The sequence below is a fragment of the Haliotis rubra genome, unplaced genomic scaffold (assembly GCF_003918875.1).
Source record: "Haliotis rubra isolate DU_JTF1 unplaced genomic scaffold, ASM391887v1 Scf1536, whole genome shotgun sequence".
NCBI lineage: Eukaryota > Metazoa > Mollusca > Gastropoda > Lepetellida > Haliotidae > Haliotis > Haliotis rubra.
In genome coordinates this window covers 63,130-81,937 of record NW_025765488.1, presented here as the reverse complement: position 1 = coordinate 81,937, position 18,808 = coordinate 63,130, and the positions used below count along the sequence as shown (strand labels likewise).

General features: G+C 40.5%; 1 protein-coding gene and 1 long non-coding RNA gene across 2 annotated transcripts in view; one reads left to right on the top strand and one right to left on the bottom strand.

Annotated features, from left to right (window-relative positions):
• LOC124270676 overlaps positions 1 to 18,808 on the bottom strand; it is a 111,679-nt gene that overhangs the window by 61,089 nt on the left and 31,782 nt on the right. Inside the window, exon 2 of the mRNA XM_046705708.1 lies at positions 2,495 to 4,544. Coding sequence (XP_046561664.1) covers positions 2,495 to 4,544 — 2,050 coding nt within the window. The remainder of the gene's footprint in view (positions 1 to 2,494; positions 4,545 to 18,808) is intronic.
• On the top strand, positions 1,910 to 13,521 carry LOC124270678. Its single transcript, XR_006896858.1, has 3 exons — positions 1,910 to 2,205; positions 11,971 to 11,975; positions 13,510 to 13,521. It is a non-coding gene; the product is annotated as an uncharacterized LOC124270678 (long non-coding RNA).

Genomic DNA, 18,808 nt, shown 5'->3' with positions numbered 1-18,808 from the left:
ACTGCTCATTTAGAAAACTTGTGGGTGATCAATACAAAGAAGAGACTTGAACAAATTAAAAGAATTCTTTTGAACTGGAATAAACGAAACTTCAAACTGATTGGAAAAATAACCGTTATTAAAAGTTTAGCTTTATCAACTACAGTTCATGTTCTCACATCTCTTCCCAATCCTCCGAAAGATTTCTTAACAAAATTGAATAATTTATTTTTTAAATTCATATGGAATGATAAGAAACATTAGATAAAGCGGAATTAATTTAATGCGAAAATGTGAAGATGGTGGTCTGAGAATGGTTGATATTAAAACTTTCATTGATTCACTAAAAGTTGCATGCTTAAAGAGATAAGTGTCAAATTCTAAGTGCTATTGTTTAGCTGGTTTCCCTTTCAAAAACATTCTTCTATTAGGCTAAAATATTAGTAAACAATACAAAATCGAAAACCTGTTTTAGAAAGACACACTGGATGCATGGAATAGATATATTAAGGGGTATGAATGGTTGTACCCCATAACCCCTACATGCCACTACCCCTACACCCCAGTACCCCTACAATTAGTTAAAACAACACACAGCATTTACCTGTCTGGCCTAATGGACTGACCCAAAGAGAGATTAGTGCATTGAGTATACAGAGGAGATCAAGGGAGGGATTAATCAGTTAGTGTTTTGTGTCCAGAAAATTTGGGATTAGCTAAAAGTTGTTTTAGTTTCATGATGAAAGATAAACCTCTAGTGAGTAGAACAAGTTTACAAATTGGATAGTGTGTAGGTTGTTGAATGTTGAAATTAAGTTGTTTTAGAGCCATGATGAAAGATACACAGTAATATTGAGAAGTGAAGGGAAATGAGAAGGTGAGATGAGAAAGTAAATTGAGGTAGTTCCAATTGGTATATAGCTGTTGACAACAAACTAACATGGCATCAACATGGCTGGTCTGCGTAATGTTGAGTGTGTTATGTCACGGAGAGGTAGCCCCCAAGTCCTACTTGATGGTTATCTTAACACTAAGAATGTCGAGAGACAGTCTTGTGTACACTGGACGTGTGTTCAGTCAACATGCAAAGGAAGAGTCACAACTGTTGGCAATGTTGTAAAGAATACGACAGAACATGATCACCCACCAGAGGATAGTCAGAAGGTCCATTTTGTCAGCAACCTGAGAGTTGAACATGCTGAGAGGGTGAAGATTTCACAAATTGACTTTGGTGCTGCGACAAGAAGCAGAAAGCGAGTCTTTAGTCTACAAGGATATAAATGAAATTCTTATGGAACCCATTTGGTTAAACCACCTGTGTAACCACCCTAATTTGATTATATTTAACTGGTTCCAAAAAGGAATAGTACACATTAAGGATATTTGTGATGACCATGATTTCCTTACAGTTTCAGAACTAAAAGTAAAATTTGATATTAGGGGTATGATACTTGATCTAACTCATGTTCCTCTCAGTATTCCCAAGAAATGGAAAGAGGTTATAGATCGACAAAGCATCCAAAAAAATCACAATTATCAATATGCTCCCCTTATAAACCTATGGCCAATGTTGTCTATTGTTCTTGCAGTTGCTTCGCATTATGGAATAACCTCGGTAGAGGTTTTACCATTGCAGGAGGTTTTACAATGATCATTGTAATACCTCGCAGGAGGTTTTACAATGACCATTGTAAAACCTCATACGAGGTACGAATGAGTTTTACAATGGTCGTTGTAAAACCTCATACCCATACCATTATTTATGACTGATACAACTTTGTCTTGCTATGACTGATCGTAAAATATCTAATTATTGAAAACTTCCAAGATTCAGTGGCGATAACTGGTTTCGAACCCGCAACCCATCGCTCTCTAGCTTGGCGATTTTATCCACTACGCTATGAAGGATCGCTGTGAGTAATGAGATTGTTTGTCAGTATGAACCATGTGATCCTCACAAGACGGGTACTGCGGGCAGCGCACGTGCATGACACGGGTAGCGTGTGCAGAGCACGTGCATTGCGTGTCCGAGGCAAGGTGTTGGCTGCCAGTCGCATCCCAGTTGACACCGGCTGTTCCATCATTTGGGGCTGTTCCATCAATGTTGTTCTGCTCAGCATATTGAAAATAATACATATTTGTGTTTTACATTCATGACGGTTCATAAGTCGGATAAAACACTCCCCCTCGGTCTTGGTCGGGATTGTAAAACCCTCGAGCAGCAGGGTCCCTGCTGCTCTCAGGTTTTACAATCCCAACCAAGACCTCGGAGTTGTGTTTTATCCTTTACGAACAACCCTTGTCAAGGCTCAAGATTATTTTATAATAAAAAAAAAGGAAGAAAGTCTACAATACAAAAATGCTTGGTTGACAATGAAATTGTAACAAAACTGTCAAAATATTCCAATTTACATGGGACTGTTTATCAGTGTAACTCAACACATTTGACAGACATATATGAATTAAATTTAAAGCCATTCTGATGGAGTGCAAATGGTATTCATGCATACTGTACCTGTTCTTTTTAGTTGTGTCTCTGTGTCAGTCTGTACATCATCTTCTTTCACAACTGACATGTCATCAGAATTGTTGGCCTGGATATGGTTGGAGCTTTCCTTTCTTCTTCTTGTTAACGTTTCTGTTTCTCTACGTGGTGGTTTCAAAGGTATACTTTCCTGAGACTTCTGTAACATTTCAGAAGCATTTAGAATTGGTTCTGAGCATGAACTTCTTTGTTTGTTTGAGGCTCCCGATACAATTTTCTGACCTGACATCAACCCTGTCTTGTTAATCTTTGTAGCCTTCCCACGTTTGAGAAAGTCAGGACAAAAAGAACTCACAGTCTCCACTGCAACACTGTTGCATTTTAAGAAGCTATTTTTTCCAGTTTTTCTCTTAGTTATCATACTGAGTACTTCTCTTTCATAACTTTTGCACTTTAAACTTTCAAGATATTCCATTCCTTTCTTGGATGGTTTTCGCTTTCTTTTGGGCCATTTTTTTATATTTTTATTGACTTCAGAATCTTCATTGCTGAGTTTACCAGATGCAGAGTCAATTGTCTCTTGTGAGGTAGGTTGCATTCCATCTAACTGTGGATGTAAAACTGAAAGCTGAGGCTTACTGACAGATTTTTTTAACTGGGCAATCACATCATCCAGTCTTAAGGTAGCATTTATCATCCTGGGCCTTTTGTGCTTGATATTCCTAAACTGTGTGGATGTTCTCAGAATATCATTTTGTTTGGTCTCACTGGCTGATTCTGGATGCAGAACACTTGGCAGAGTGGCAGTGACAGAGGGCATTGTTTCCATATTTGATGAGGAGTTCTCAATCCTTTCTGTGCAACAGTCACCTGTATTGGAAAATTGTAACACTGAATATTTTAAATCACATAGTCTTTTTGAGTGCGTGCCTTTTTGAGATGGTAAAATTTGTGTTGCATCAATGTTTTGCCTCCCTGACCGTGTACACAAATCAGTTATTTGCCCATGGGTAGGACTGACTTCTATCTGATTATTACTTTCAACAGAAACTGCATGGTCACAGGTAACTTCGCTTTCTATCATTGGAATGCATGTTCTGCAACTTCTACTGACTTTATTTCTTTCAGATATATGCGTGGAATTAGCTTCCAATTCTTCAGCAATGGTTTCAGCTACTTTACTCCTTACTTTTGAAGTCTCACAAATACTCATTTCTGACATCCCATCAATTTGTACATTTGGATATACTTGTACATCTGCGTCATTTACAGAGGTTAATGCAGTATGCAAACTGTTTTTGTTTACATACTTGCATGCCGGTTCACCAGAAACAGAAGTATGTTTTCTTTCTGTGAGAGAATGTTTCATAGAAACTTTGGTTGAAACCATTGCAAGATGTTTTCTGTTCTTTTTATCTGTCACTGAACTCCTTGTATGATTCTTCTTGTTGAATGAACATATCTGTTTTACCAATGGTTCAGCATCATCATTGTTGTCAAATCTTGAATCTTCTGGGAAAGAGGGTTGGATCAGGTTGTTTGATAGCAACATGAGGGCTGAGTTAGTTTTTTTCTGATTACAAACATCATGTTCTTTTGATGCAAATTTTGAGACAGTATCACTTGGCAAGTTGATATCCTGATTACAATCATTTTTGTCAGATGTCTTTACCATTAGCAAACTGCAGGAATTACATGGAAAACATGGGCTGGAAGACAGCAACCCATCTGACTTTTCCCAATATACTGGACAGTCAACAGACTGGCTGCGTGGAAAGGGATGTTCATATTGCACAATAGCACTTGGGTGAATATCAGTTTGAAGAAATTTTAAAGATATTCCTGGACAAAATGTGGCTTCTTTGTGAAAATGTCTCAAAATATTTAAGAAATGGACGGTATCAAACAATCCATTTATCACCAGATCATAAATTTTCACAGGCCTAAATAGAATAAATATTTTGCAAGTTCCACGATGAGAAATGGATATTGATAGTGGATCAATGTTTTCTCCAAGAATGCCAAACAAATGGTCATAGGTCATCACAAGACACTCTTCTTTCTCTGTCTGTTTAACGACCTGCAAAAACAGAAAAAAAATGAAATTATTACAATGTCATTAACAAATAATGCATTCTGTTCTATAATTAAAGAAGACAGGCAATTTATGTCACCTCATGCATTGTAACAGTTATTTCTGTTGACAGTTCACAAGTTTAATGCACCATCATAGGATCCAATTCACAGCAACTATTTTCAATAACCTCTGTGAAAGGCATTAGATGTTGGTATGATGAAGAGGAACAATTTTACGGATAGATAATAGGGATGTCACGATTCACCGATGCACCGGTGCATCATCGGCAAGCTTTGCACTATACGATACATGATTCATGTGATTTTATATCGATTCAGTTTTTATTTACATATATCGATTACTATTTTGATGTTGCACCCATATCTCGTATAAAATTGGTTTCCAAGAGCATATACGAGACCGCCAAGATAACAAGTCATGCTAGCTTTATATTTCCAACTATGCTAATACATTGGGCTAGATCTGATTGGATAAGGCTAGGCCACACGGGCGACAATAGCCAATCAGAAACGTCAACACGTATGTCCTTGCTTAGATACCTAAGGTAGCATCATGGAGTTCACTGTGGATGAGTTTGAGAACCCTCACGTGCAATTGAAATCTTCTGTTTGGAAATATTTCAAGTTTCCAGTGTATTATGAAGAAGGTGTGCGCAAAGTTTGCCGTGAAAAAACAGTTTGTGTAATGTGCCAAACCTATATTTCGTATACGGGAAATACAAGTTACTTAATCTAAAGTTTGCAGTGTGTCATGTGTCAGCTGAAAGCTCCATAGGTGACAAAGTTTGTTTTTTTACAGGCTTTACTGTTAACAAGTATTATTTTGAATTATTTTGTTCATTTGTTGAGGTTAACTCAATAAGGCCAAGAGACGCATTTATGGGACAAATTAATCAGCTCCTCACAGCGAGTGATGTGTTTATGGGGCAGGTAATTAGCAGTTTCTCACAGCAAGAGCCACATACAGTCGTCAACAGAAAGCACCTCTTATTCAGCGAGAGATGCACATGTGTGTTGTACTTTTAAAAATCGCACTGTACCTATTATTTCAACCAATTTAGCAGTACTGAGCAAATGTTAGCTTTTCTTACGAGAGATCCCACCTTTAGTATCAATCAGAAGAAGTATTTAAAGTGTTTTGATAACAATTGCTAATCATTATCATAGGCTTGTAAAGCCGCTTTAGCAAATGAACGGATGTCGTGAAAAGGGATTATGATGTTTTACAGAGGTAAGTGCCTGGTACTCTTCCTTGGGAATGGATACTAAAATACTTCGTATGCACCTTGATTGAATTAGATGTAATGGTTTAGAGGTTACTAAAAATTATATTTCCTTCAACTACCTAATAAATAGGAAACAATATACGAAATTTCAAGGACATACAAAGAATTCAAACACAATAGAATAGTTTGAATTTACTTTTAGGCATCATTACGTTGTCATGTTTCATATACTGAAACATAATGTATAAACACAAGTAATTATACATCCAAGTTCGAATAGATTAAACATAATTGAACTTACTAATTTGAAGTTTACTGAATTGTAACTAGTTGTTTTCCATAATCTAAAGTTCGTAATGTTACCTAAGCGAATATAAAGTGATAAGTCGCCTTTGCATCGAATACATATATACATGTCAGTGTTATTACAACAATGAAATGTTTTACAACATTTGTTACAAAAGACAGTAAGTTGGTAATTCAAAACATTGTCACACATGGACAGAAGTAATATCATAAGTTATTACATGTAAGCCATACAAAGGTATTTCAAGCATTTTTGTTCAAGCTGTTGAAAGTTTCATGTTGATTTGAATTGTCAGTTTTCTATGCAATTTACATGAGCATTCTGTAAAACGCGTTTGTATTTGATCTGTGTAATTATCAAATCCGTGCAATTACCACGTGTATCAATCAACTCAGTCTCTATTGATCCATCGTCAATAAAAGCTGGATAGTATATCAGTTACGGTATCGATACACATGCGTATAATCATTCAAGCAGATTACAGTAATGAGATAATTGAACGCCTCTTTCAACCTTGAAATAACAGCCTCCGGTAGAATGCATATGTAGTTACGTCCTTGTTGAAAGGTTTGTCCTGTGACATGTGTAAAATAAACAGATGCACTGTTATATCATTGGACATCTTGCTTTATGGAGTCACGCCCCTCTCTGTGATGTTTATACATGCATGCACATCTGTAATCTTATGACTGACTGACTGAGTTGAGTTTTACGCCGCTTTTAGCAATATTCCAGCAATATCACGGCGGGGGACACCAGAAATGGGCTTAACACATTGTGCCCATGTAATCTTATGAACCTCGTTTGCATTCAGTAAAGATATAGGCACGCCCACCTTCATAAATATTGGGGGTGGGGGTGTCAACTGCAAGTTTATACACTATAATAATTCAGTATAGTGTCACCTCGTGAATTCTGTAATGCGTGTACTCTAGTTTGGATAGTCATTTGTATCAAGGTGAAGATTATATTTACATGTACAGCAAACCATTATGTTTTATGTACTAGTTGTGTGCATAAAATGTTTATGAAAATAAATACTACCTCTACTCAGTGGTTGGATTTCAATCGCTTTGTTTTACTTATCGAAAAACACTAAAATGAGGACAAATAAACTCGCCAAAGTGAGTATCTACTCCTATTTGTCTTATGTGTATATTTCATACATCGTTACCAGTGTGTATGTTTACAATACTCAAACTGTTACATGATAGCTTGAGTTGATAAAGCCGAAACCCAGCATATCGACTGGTCAACGATATAGCCAATAATCAATCTCTATCCAAGCTGCTGAGTGACCAAACGTGCTCTTCAGAAATTTCACCCACGCCCCGTCACCTGTCCTTTCCTCTGTGACAGGTATCTCATGATACAATTGGTCGCAGATAACATATGACCAGCCACTATACTGAACAGTTGAGATACCAGTGTGTATGTTTACAATACACAAACTGTTACATGATAGTTGATAAAGCCGAAACCCAGCATATCGACTGGTCAAAGATATAGCCAATAACCAATCTCTATCCAAGCTGCTGAGTGACCAAACGTGCTCTTCAGAAATTTCGCCCACGCCCCATCACCTGTCCTTTCCTCTGTGACAGGTATCTCATGATACAATTGGTCGCAGATAACATATGACCAGCCACTACATTAAACAGTTGAGATACCGAACGTTCTATTCGGGAAATTTGATGACGCCCTATCACGTGACTCTTTATTTTATGTCTATGCAAGGAATATGTAGTATACATTTTGTATATGTATATTTGTATGGTCACGTATGTTTTCTGCATTAAATCTGTATGAAATAAAGTGGAATGCTATGAATGTGCTTTGTGCTAGTCACAGACTAGCGTTATAGTACTTTCATTAAAATAATTCGTAAACACTAGAAATGTATCGGCAAAACCGCTATTTTCAAATTAAGATTATAAAGTATGAAAGTAAATTCTTCTTTACAGTATGTCATTGTCATAGATGTTTTGTAAATTTAAACCTCACACAATGATATAAGAGAGAGAATTTGTTAACGTGTGTCTCATCTGTTACATACAAAGAATACATGTGTATGCATATTGGGATAAAATATAAACATACAAGCCAACAAAAGGTCTACAAGAGAAACTTGCAATAAAATTACATAAAGCTTGCAATACACGACATGTATTCACACCTGATTTCTTTCAACATATATCTTTACGACACAATTAAACAATCAAGACTTGTTTGTACGACTAGACAGTTTCCTGTGATCCCCGAAACCTGCCAGGGAAATCAGGTGTGACTAGCACTAATTAAATGATTTTACATGTGCCACTGTACCAGAGTACACTAGCAATTTTAAAGTTATTTCCACCCCTGAAAAAGTTGGGTTTTTTTGTAGCAAGTTACATTCTAGAGAGAACAGCAAGTTCACTTTAAGGTTTGCTTTATGTATCGGTTAAATATTGTACTATAGTGACATCTCCAGTGACAATTTTTGTAATGTCTATGTTAATAAAGAGAATATGCAACTTAGGTTTTCTTAGTTGTTGTAATAGGTAAAACAATTTGAAAGTTTGTTATTGACTTCATTCAGGTAATCTGCATATCACCACCCAGTGCATAGTACAGTTAATTATTGACTGTGAAGGACTATGTTGTCGAATGTTCCCAATTCAGTGACTATGATACTGGAGTGGATATGGAAGAAAGTTCGTCTATTTCTTGTTTGTTAAATGCAGACAGGCAGAATATTAAAACAATGAGTCTTAACACATTTGTCTCTTATATTTTTTTACACAGAACAGCAAACATGACTTGTTGAGAGTGAGTGATCCATGATGGGTACTTGGCTGATGGGCAGTTGTCCTTTCTCTATTAATCTCTGCCTATAACAGAAGTGATTTTGATTAGTTGTCTACAGGTTTTCAGTGAACTATGGTTTCAACATCAGACAACTTACCATCAAGGTAATGGCCGCTTGTTATGCACAGAATGTCGTAAATGTCGTATCGCAATACGTATCATATCGTGACCTCAGTATCGAGATACATATCGTATTGTGAGGCACCTGTATCGTGACACCCCTATTATCTAGAAAGTGATCCACAACATTATGGACAAGGAGAATATGTACATGATGGATACTTGAGTTTATACAATTAACAAGTTTGATGTACAGTGTGGTTATAGAAAATGGCTATGAATTCAATTGGACAAAGGTTAGGGGCCACTTCATCTTGATTGGCCTTGACTAGATGAGGGTAAGCTGTAGGGATGTAAATACTTGTCATTCCTATTACTTAAAACTTCTAGAATGCCTCTCCAAACAGTTAAACCTTGATCTCTGTTGACTGTCGGTTGAGTAATTTGATGTTAATTGTCTCTAAGAGTTTTCTTATCTTGTAGTCTGATCGGTTGGCTGCAAGGATGTTGATGTTGTTCCAAAGGACGATATGATTTGGATGGGCTTTGGTGTGGTCAGAAATGGTTGAGCTGGAGTCTTTTTTCTTCACAGATGCCTGATGTTCCTTGATTCTCATTTTTGCATGTTATGTGATTTCTCACCATTTCATTTGTCAAAGGACAAATGACGAAACTAAGAAAGAGGAGTGCTTCTTCAGCTTAGTCCCAATAGACTCCAGAATCTCCAAAATACCTTTTGGTCTTTACTTCCAGACGGTGAATTCTTTGAAACTGTCCACATCATCCACATCATACAGGTGAAAAGCAGAACTGCTCCATAAGCTCAATCTCAAGCATAGAACGCAGAATTCATACTCCACTAATGTGATTGCTTGCAAGAGTAGAAGATAGTGAGTGTGAGTGTCAATCACCTCAGCATCATTGTAGATTGCTGGCCTCCAAAACCTATAACGAAGTCACCAAATATGACTGCACTGAGAGGGATAGATCTTCTGCACTGGACAACACTATCTGATGTTAAGGAGTAGTTGCTGTGCAGAGGCATGATCATGGCTACTGCTCGGGGTTCTCACGGGTTGGGGGCAACTGGAGGTGTAGACCAGCAAAGGAGTACACTTGAAGAATGCTTCATCTAATCCAAAATTCTATGGTCATACCAGATACTTCTGCTGTGGAGGCTGCAGTAAACAGGCACTTGCACACCCTGCAATGGTCTTGTGTTGCAGCAATATAGATATTCAAAGTTGTAGCACAGAAGAGTGACAGATCTTCATAATTATCAGGCCAGAGAATGGTGGACAACAGTGGAATAGTGAAAACTCTATCCAGCTGTTCTGGCAACTGATACTGCACTATAAATTCCCAATGAAGACCAAAGAAAAACCTTGCCATCTTTCTTCATATTAAACTGCTCTCGCTTAACATCCAATGCATGGTGTTCCAACATAAAGGCGTCAGTAGCAAGGGCCATCAAGATTGTCTTTGGGGTGATGCCCTCAAAGTCTTTTTCCTGAATAGCTGAGGTGAAGTGAGGACTATCAACAGAAAAGTCCATGGAGAACTTCCTTCGTAGGAGTGCAACAAGGATTGGTTTTCAGGCACAGTAGAAACTTTCATATATGTAATTGATGCAACAACAGTGATAATGGCAGTGAGATATGTGGACTATGGCAGAATTATACCTCCCCTTGACATGACGTCATCCTATTGTCTGTTTGATAACCTCACAATAACTTCTAAAGGATAAGGCAGGGAAGGTCGGTCGGGATATAAATCCCATAATCCAGAGGTAAGTTTACTAACAATTACTAACAATACATGTAATTGTTCCTAATTATAGTGTAAACCTTCCCTCTGGATTATGGTTGCCTGAACCCCACATAAGGATGGTGGGCTATCCCTAGAAGTATAAACCTCTACATACCACTAATATATATTCCTGAGAACATCCCAGACCTTCTAGGATAACTATGACTTAGGAGTATCTATACCGTATTAACTCGTAGAGTTGTATTAATTGTGAAGGAAGATCAATCTCAATCATTAGGTGAGCAGTCTCTTTCCTTCTTGACTAAGTATTTACCATCAATAATTCATCCAAAATTGGCCTTACAACTTCTTGAAGACCCATCGTTACCCTTTACATCACTTCCGGATATCTGACATCATTTCTGACATCATTTCCGGTCCAAATCTGGAACCCGCTTCCAGTCTATGACGTCACTTCCGGTTTAGGGGGTGGGGGTGGTGGGGTGGGTGTGTGTGTGTCTTCCAGGTCTATGACGTCACTTCCGGTTTCCTAGTTGACCCCCAACAGCTTTCTTATATTTGAAAATTTTCCGGACTCCACCAAAAAAGTTGTTTAAGAAACTATCATCATTGAAAACGCAAAAGTTGTTATCTGTCGCGGCAGGGTGAAACAGCAGAAATGGAACAGCCACTATCTCGTTATGCCTGATGACAAATGAAGTTGAATGCTGACGTGAAACAGTTGATGATTAAAGTGTACGATTTTTTCTGTGCTGAAGCCGAAAGGGGCAAACCATTTGATGCCATTAATAAATTCCGTGAGCGGGCAGCAAAAGCTTTAGGAGTATCAGCCAGGGTACTGACAAATGGTCTGGAACACAAACATTGTGAGGTTGATGCAAAGCAGGTAGGGGTCGTGTCAAAATCACACAAATTAAAACATTTGGACAACTTTCAAAAGAACCTTGTAAGGCAGTCTATCAACAAGCTCTATTCTGAAAACAAATACATGTCGCTGAAAATTTTTAAAAAAGCATTTGAAGCAAGAACACAACCTCAGTATATCAAAGTACACACTCTGGCGACTCTTACACTCTTTTCGGTATCGTCGTTATAACAAAATTTCGGGGAGAATAGGTCAGTACTCTGTGAACAGCCCTGATATCGCTTAAACTTGAGAAATAATTTTCTCAGGGTTATAAAGAAGAAGTCGCGAGGAAGGGTTCGAGCCAGTGTACTTGGACGAGACCTGGGTCAATGCCTGCACACTGCCAGCAGTCAGTGGGTACCCGATGGGGTGATCAGGGTCACGAAAGCTGCCTCTAGGGAAAGGAGAGAGACTAATCATTCTCCATGCTGGTTGCTCCAGCAAAGGCTTTCTCCCAGGCTGCGACTTGGTATTCAGGGCAAAGTCCACAGATAACAGAGACTACCATTCCGAGATGAACGGTGCGGTTTTCCTCGATTGGGTTAAAAACAAGTTGGTACCAGCTCTACCAGAGAAGTCTTTTATCGTATTGGACAATGCTCCATACCACAGCGTGCAGGACCCCGACAATAAAGCCCCGACATCGAACAGTCAAAAAGGTGATATGATATCATGGCTCGACAAATTTCAGATCGCACGGTCTTCAAAGGCAACGAAGCCTCAGCTATATGAGATCATAAAACCCCACAAAGGTGAACCTTTCTACAAAGTTGACAGTTACATAAAAAGTAAGGGTCACAATATTCTGCGACTTCCACCCTATCACTGTGACCTTAACCCCATTGAAATGATATGGGGTATTGTCAAAGGAGATGTTGCCAGATCAAACACAACTTTTAGATTACGTGACGTAGAGGTTTTGGTTAAGGAATCCCTTAACAAAATCACGACTGCAACTTGGCAAAACTGTGTCAACAAGGTAGCTAACGTCATTGAACAAGGTTACTGGTCTCGGGATGGCTTACAAAAGGCAACTGTGGCACCACTTGTTATCCCTTTAAGTCATGACTATGACACTACCACAGACGAGGAACCGACAGGTCTCCCGGAATAGATTTTGTGATGTCCCCTGCCATGACTGGCTGTTCCGTTTCTGTGGTTTCACCCCGCCGCGACAGATAACAACTTTTGCATTTTCAATGATGATAGTTTCTTAAACAACTTTTTTGGTGGAGTCCGGACAATTTTCAAATATAAGAAAGCTGTAGAGTATTAGTAAATGATAAACATGTGTACTATTTATATTTATGTGGCAATTTTGTACAATGATAACATTTGCAATTCATCAGTCCGTTTCTGACTCAAATGGACTGTAGTGGAAACTGTCTCTTGATCCAACCCCTGATAGGCAAAGGCAATAGTCTTTCTGAGCCAGGAAGCAATAGTTTTCATTTGTTTTGCAAGACAGGAAAAGACGACGACGACTCCGTCTAAAACTAGATGTGCGATGTAGGTACCATCTAAGAGCTCGAATTAGACATAATAATCTTGATCTGTCAGATCTTGAAGCAGTGGCTGGTAGAGCTGGTATCACATAAGATCTGTGTCCCAGTGGACCTGATGCAGCAGTCTGGTTCTTAGTCGCGAACTACGGTACTGTCCTACAAGACATTGACTTATATCCTTCCACAAAGACAATGGATTTCACGTCAATCGCATGCAGTTCCGACACTCCTGACGCCATTGCAAAAGCCAATAGGAATGCCGTCTTGAAGCTCAAATATTTCAAAGCGGTATTTTGCATAGGTTCGAACGGATATCTCTGTAGAGCTTGTAAAACTAGACAAAGGTCCCATTTAGGAAATCTTGATGGGGAAGTCATGTCCCTAATCTGGAATGATCTGATAAGCTTATGCAAGGAGCGATCCGATCCCACTGACAGTCCTTGTAGATCTAACACTGACGCAATTGCAGATCTATAGCCTTCAATTGTATTGTGTTTCAGTCTCTTAACTGACCTGAGGTAGAACAAGAAGTCCGCTATAATGGGGATGGTGACTGGAAGACTGAGGAGTCGCTGCTGTCTTCTCGACTGGTTGAAAGCATTCCACTTGACATCATAGAGGGCTGCTGTTGATGGTCTAATAGATTCGGAGATAGCCATAGTAGTCTGTTCGTTAAACCCCTGTTCCTTGAGGGAACTACAGATAGCCTCCAAACGTGAAGTGACAGAAGACTTACATTCTTGTGGAATGTGTGTGACCTGGGTTGACTGAGCAGTTTGTCCCACAGGGGTAGTCAAAGTGGCTTGTCTGTCACAAGATGAAGCAGATCTGTGAACCACGCCCTTGTTGGCCAAGCTGGAGCTACAAGGTATACTACACAATTGTGTTGAACAATCTTGGTCAGAACGTCTGGTATTAGTTTGAAAGGAGGGAATGCGTAAGCTATGAGGTTCTCCCACGATATTGATAGGGCATCTACTGCCCAGGCCCTTGGATCCGGGACAGGGCTCACAAAGATCGGAAGTCTGTTGTTCCTTGATGTTGCAAATAGATCTATGGATGGGGTCTCCCACTTGTTCGAAATGAGTTTGAAAGCCTCCATATTTAGAGTCCACTCCGTAGTCACAACCCTGCCCTGCCTGGAGAGGGAATCTGCTAAAATGTTCACTTTGCCCGGTATGAGGCGTGCCCTGATTACGCTCTTCATCATATCTGCTATCCTGAACAAGTCCTGAGTAATATGAAGGAGGTTCTGCGATTTCGTTCCTCCCTGCTCGTTTATGTACGCTACTACCGTACTGTTGTCCGTAAAAGGCATGATACTTTTCCAAAGAAGCTTCCAATACCAGTGGGAAAGGGCCTTCCGAAGTGCCAACATCTCGAGACAGTTGATGTGAAGAGTGCTTTCCTCCCGAGACCAAATACCTTGAGCCTGATATGCGTCCATATGAGCGCCCCAGCCTGTGGTCAAGGCGTCTGAATAAATTGAGACCTCTGGAGGAGCAGGTCGAAAGTACACTCCCTGGAGAACATTGCTGTCGACTGTCCACCATAATAGTTCTTGACGTACTAAGTTGGGGGGGAGATCGTTTCCTCTAGATCCCAACTACAGAATTGGTTTAGCCAAATCTGAGGTTCCCGCAAGCGTATTCTGCCTCTCATAGTAAAGTCTTGAATGGACGTGAGCGAGCCGAGCAGAGACATCCATACACGAATCGATGCAGCTTTGTTCCCCATTAGACTGACAATCCTGTTCCGAATCTTGTCCCATCGATCCCGTGGTGTGTAGATTCGGTCTGCTTTGGCGTCGAGAAATGCTCCCAGATACTTGATTCTCGACGTAGGTTCCAGTTCCATTTGACAGGGTGAATTATGAAGCCGAGATGTGTGAACACGTGGATGATAAATTTTGATTGTTTGATCAGGATTTGAGTTATCATATTCCTTGCTAGAAAATCGTCCAGGTATCCATGAATAGCGATCTGGCGGAGATGTAAAAACGCCATGATGGGATTTATAACCACTGTGAAGAGCCAAGGAGCCAGCGATATCCCGAAAGGTAGAACTTGAAACTGGAACCTCCGACCGTTTACCGCGAACCGAAGATACTTTTGAGAACGAGGATGAATCGGCACATGCAGGTAAGCGTCCTTCAGGTCTATGCTGATGAACTTGGAGTCCCGTTGTATGAGAGTTCTCAAGTTGGCCAGAGATTCCATCTTGAACTTGGGTGGTCTCCTTAAGTAATTCTTTTTTCAATACTTTCAGGTCTATTATCATCCTCATTTCGTCCGTATCTTTTTTGGGCACAAGAAATACCGGGGAGTAGAAACCGCAAGATTGATCCTCCTGAGGAATTTCCACTATAGCTCTCTTGTCTAGTAACTGCTGAATGGCTACCGACGCTCCCGTTAAACGATCTCCCTGCAGGAAAAATCTCCTTCCCCTCGGCTGATGAGTTACTGGGGGAAACTTGTCCCCCGGAAGGATAAATCCCCTCTCTATGACTGACAGTATCCAGCTGTCTGAAGTAATTTGATTCCAATTGTCTATATACTGTGCGAGATGACCTCCCACTGGGGATTGAGCTACCAGTTGAACAAAATCGAAATCTGTCTCTAAGTCGAGGGACATTTCCAAATCGCAAGGTGGAATAAGTTGGATTGTTGGACTTGAGTTAAAACTTCCTAGCACCTGCCCTTGATCCACGAAAAGAACTGGTACCTCTACCTCTGCCCCTAGTAGAGGGGAATCCCCCTGGCGTTAGCAAACATAGACAAAGATCGTGACCTAGTATCAGATGCTCTATCAAAGGCTGAACGTTGGAAACGCTCCCAGCGGATAGACGAAGACGACCGAGTAGTTTGTGCCGGCGGATCCCTCCTAGTTCTAGTCTGAGGTCTGCCTCTGTTCTGTGAAAACAAGGCCGAAGCTAATCTTTGATTCAAATTCCGCGAAGTAACAGCGTCCTTAGCTTGAATCGCTTGACTGCATTCTCCATGGAACAGAGACTCTGAATTAAGGGGCTGTTGAAAAAGTAATTCCTTGGCTGACTCAGGTAGACTCCTAACTGAACTCAACCTGGATGTTCTTTCCATAGCTGTAATTCTTCCAATATTACAGATCTGGTTATGCGTAGCATCCGCCACTGTCTGATGAACCACATCCAGAAAAGAATGCGCCATAGCGACCTCTTCTGCAGTCATAGAAACTAACGTGTCCTTCTTAACACCCTCATAATTCTGGAACAGTGGCAGCAATAAGGCCCGAACACCCCTGGCAAACCAATTAGTATAGGATAAAATGTCTATGGATGTACGTGAGGAGACATCAATGTCCTTAAGGTCCTTAAGCTGGCAGTTGAAGGAAGAATCCCTGGGTTTAAAATCCTGCAGCTGGGAAAAATCCTTATCCAATTGAGGAGTATTAGCTGGAATAAACCTGTCATGGATGGCATAGATCGCTTTCTGAACCGGCTTGGGTAGGGACACAATGGTAGACGCCTTGGACATATTAGCACTGTAAGAATCCAGAGATGATTTCAAGGCCGAAGAATGAGGGAGAGATAATTTAGGTAACCTTTCCAGGGGTAGGCAGCCTGAAGCACCGAGTTCTACAAGGATTCCCGCTCCGTTTCATTTATTTGAGGCGGGACCGTGGTAGGATATAAATCATGAATCAATTCCAATTTTTCCCTAAAAGACCAACCCGGGGAAAAGTCTTCCGACGATGTATCCATAGGTTGGACTGTGAGCAACCCTTCCTTCATAATAAAGTTAGGTTGAGCCAACGGATAAATAGAGGTACTTTCCGAATCAGACAAGTCAGGGACCAGTGGCAAAATCGGTGGCCTGTAAGTATCGATGTATTCCGCGGCGCCCGTGGCAGTACCGCTAGGGCCATGGCTGGCCGTCAGCCCCGACCCATCACCGTTAGGACCCATGCATGTGGAGGCTTGCTGGTTACCAGTGGGTTGGAAGTTGAAGGCGGGAAGCCTGTGCTCCGTACCGCTATGCGACTGAAGCCCATTCCCCACGTGGGAAAAGGTAGCAGGCTTGGTGTGACAGCGGGCATTGTTCCTGGAAACAATAGGCCTGGCTTGAGTTGCCCTATCAGCAACCAAACCATGGCTGGAGCCGGCCGAGCCGACGTTAATAAATCGGGCACTTAAAGCCCCAGGCTTATCCCCCAGTGGGGAATGGCTCTCCGGTTGGGATAGTAGGTGGTACCCGGCTTTCCCGGGCATAGCACCTACAGCCCTTGCGGTACTGAGAAATGGACTGGCATGAGCCCTCGCCAAACAATCAGTATTGTAATTAGCCATGTCACCGTGATCAATCCTCTCTGAATACATCCTCTGCAGAGAGTTGATACGTGTTTCATTTCTCACTTCCATATCCTTCAGAGACTGGCTAACCGAGGCCTGCATTTCCAATTTAAAGGAGGAGAATAATTCTGCAATGGCCGACATGTCAATTTGAGCTGAGTCCGATTTCGACCTAGATTTCAATTTAGACCTTGCCTTAGAATCTGATCTTTGAGAGGAAGATGGTGTACTAGGATTAGATTTCTTAGACTTACTATATTCTGCCCCCGGAGAAGATTTACGCTTCTTGGACTGACACCAAGCCGTATCCATATTGAGCCATTCAATTTCAGATAAATCTGAACATAATAAACAGCGATCTACTAATGTGCATGGGATACCCGAAAAACACGCTACACATAAGGAATGAGGGTCAAGATCGGGCATGAACTTTTGGCATTGGACACACTTGTTTTCGCCATATCTTCCTGAAAAACTACGGAAAAAAGGACGGGAAAATACAGCAAAATAAAACATAAAATAATATAAATACGATTGTCCGTCGGACCAAATGTCGACACCACTAACCTACTACGATGAATCTAGTGCAGAAGGCTGTGTAAAGTTGAAAATTTTTCACTTCACTTATGTACGTGTTGACTGTAGTGCATACAGAAAAATTGTGAGGTTTTCAAACAGACAATAGGATGACGTCATGTCAAGGGGAGGTAACTCTTGGTGTTAAGAGAGTAAGCATACCAATAGGGATAGCTATGACTTAGGGTTTAAATTTTTTCATTTTATTTTCTGTATGTGACTGTGGGAACCACAGATTAAAGGCAACCATAATCCAGAGGGAAGGTTTACGCTATAATTGACTAAATTTGCCATAAACAGTTGTGAAGTGTGTATGAACTGTGAAGGAAATTTTGAAATGTTAAAACCTTCTGGTACTCATAATCTTCATGCCACTAGCGTGAACTAGTCATGAACATTGTGCAACCTATTCATGAACATTGCAGACAGTGCATATCACAGCATGTCAATTTCCGGCCCTGTGCACAGTGTCACGAATTGGCCCACTTTGATCATGAACTGTTTGCGAAATGGTCGCGACAAATTGTGCAACGTTCATGCCTGCTAACTTGTCATGAAGTGGGCGGGCAGGGCTGGTGTATTGTTACGACTTGTTCACGTGGTCATGGCATGACGAGTTCCCGCATTGTTTGCAAGGCACAAATACTTTCCTCATGTCATGAAATCGATACACAATGGGCACACCTACCTCACACATTGTTGATGCATAAATCAGTAAG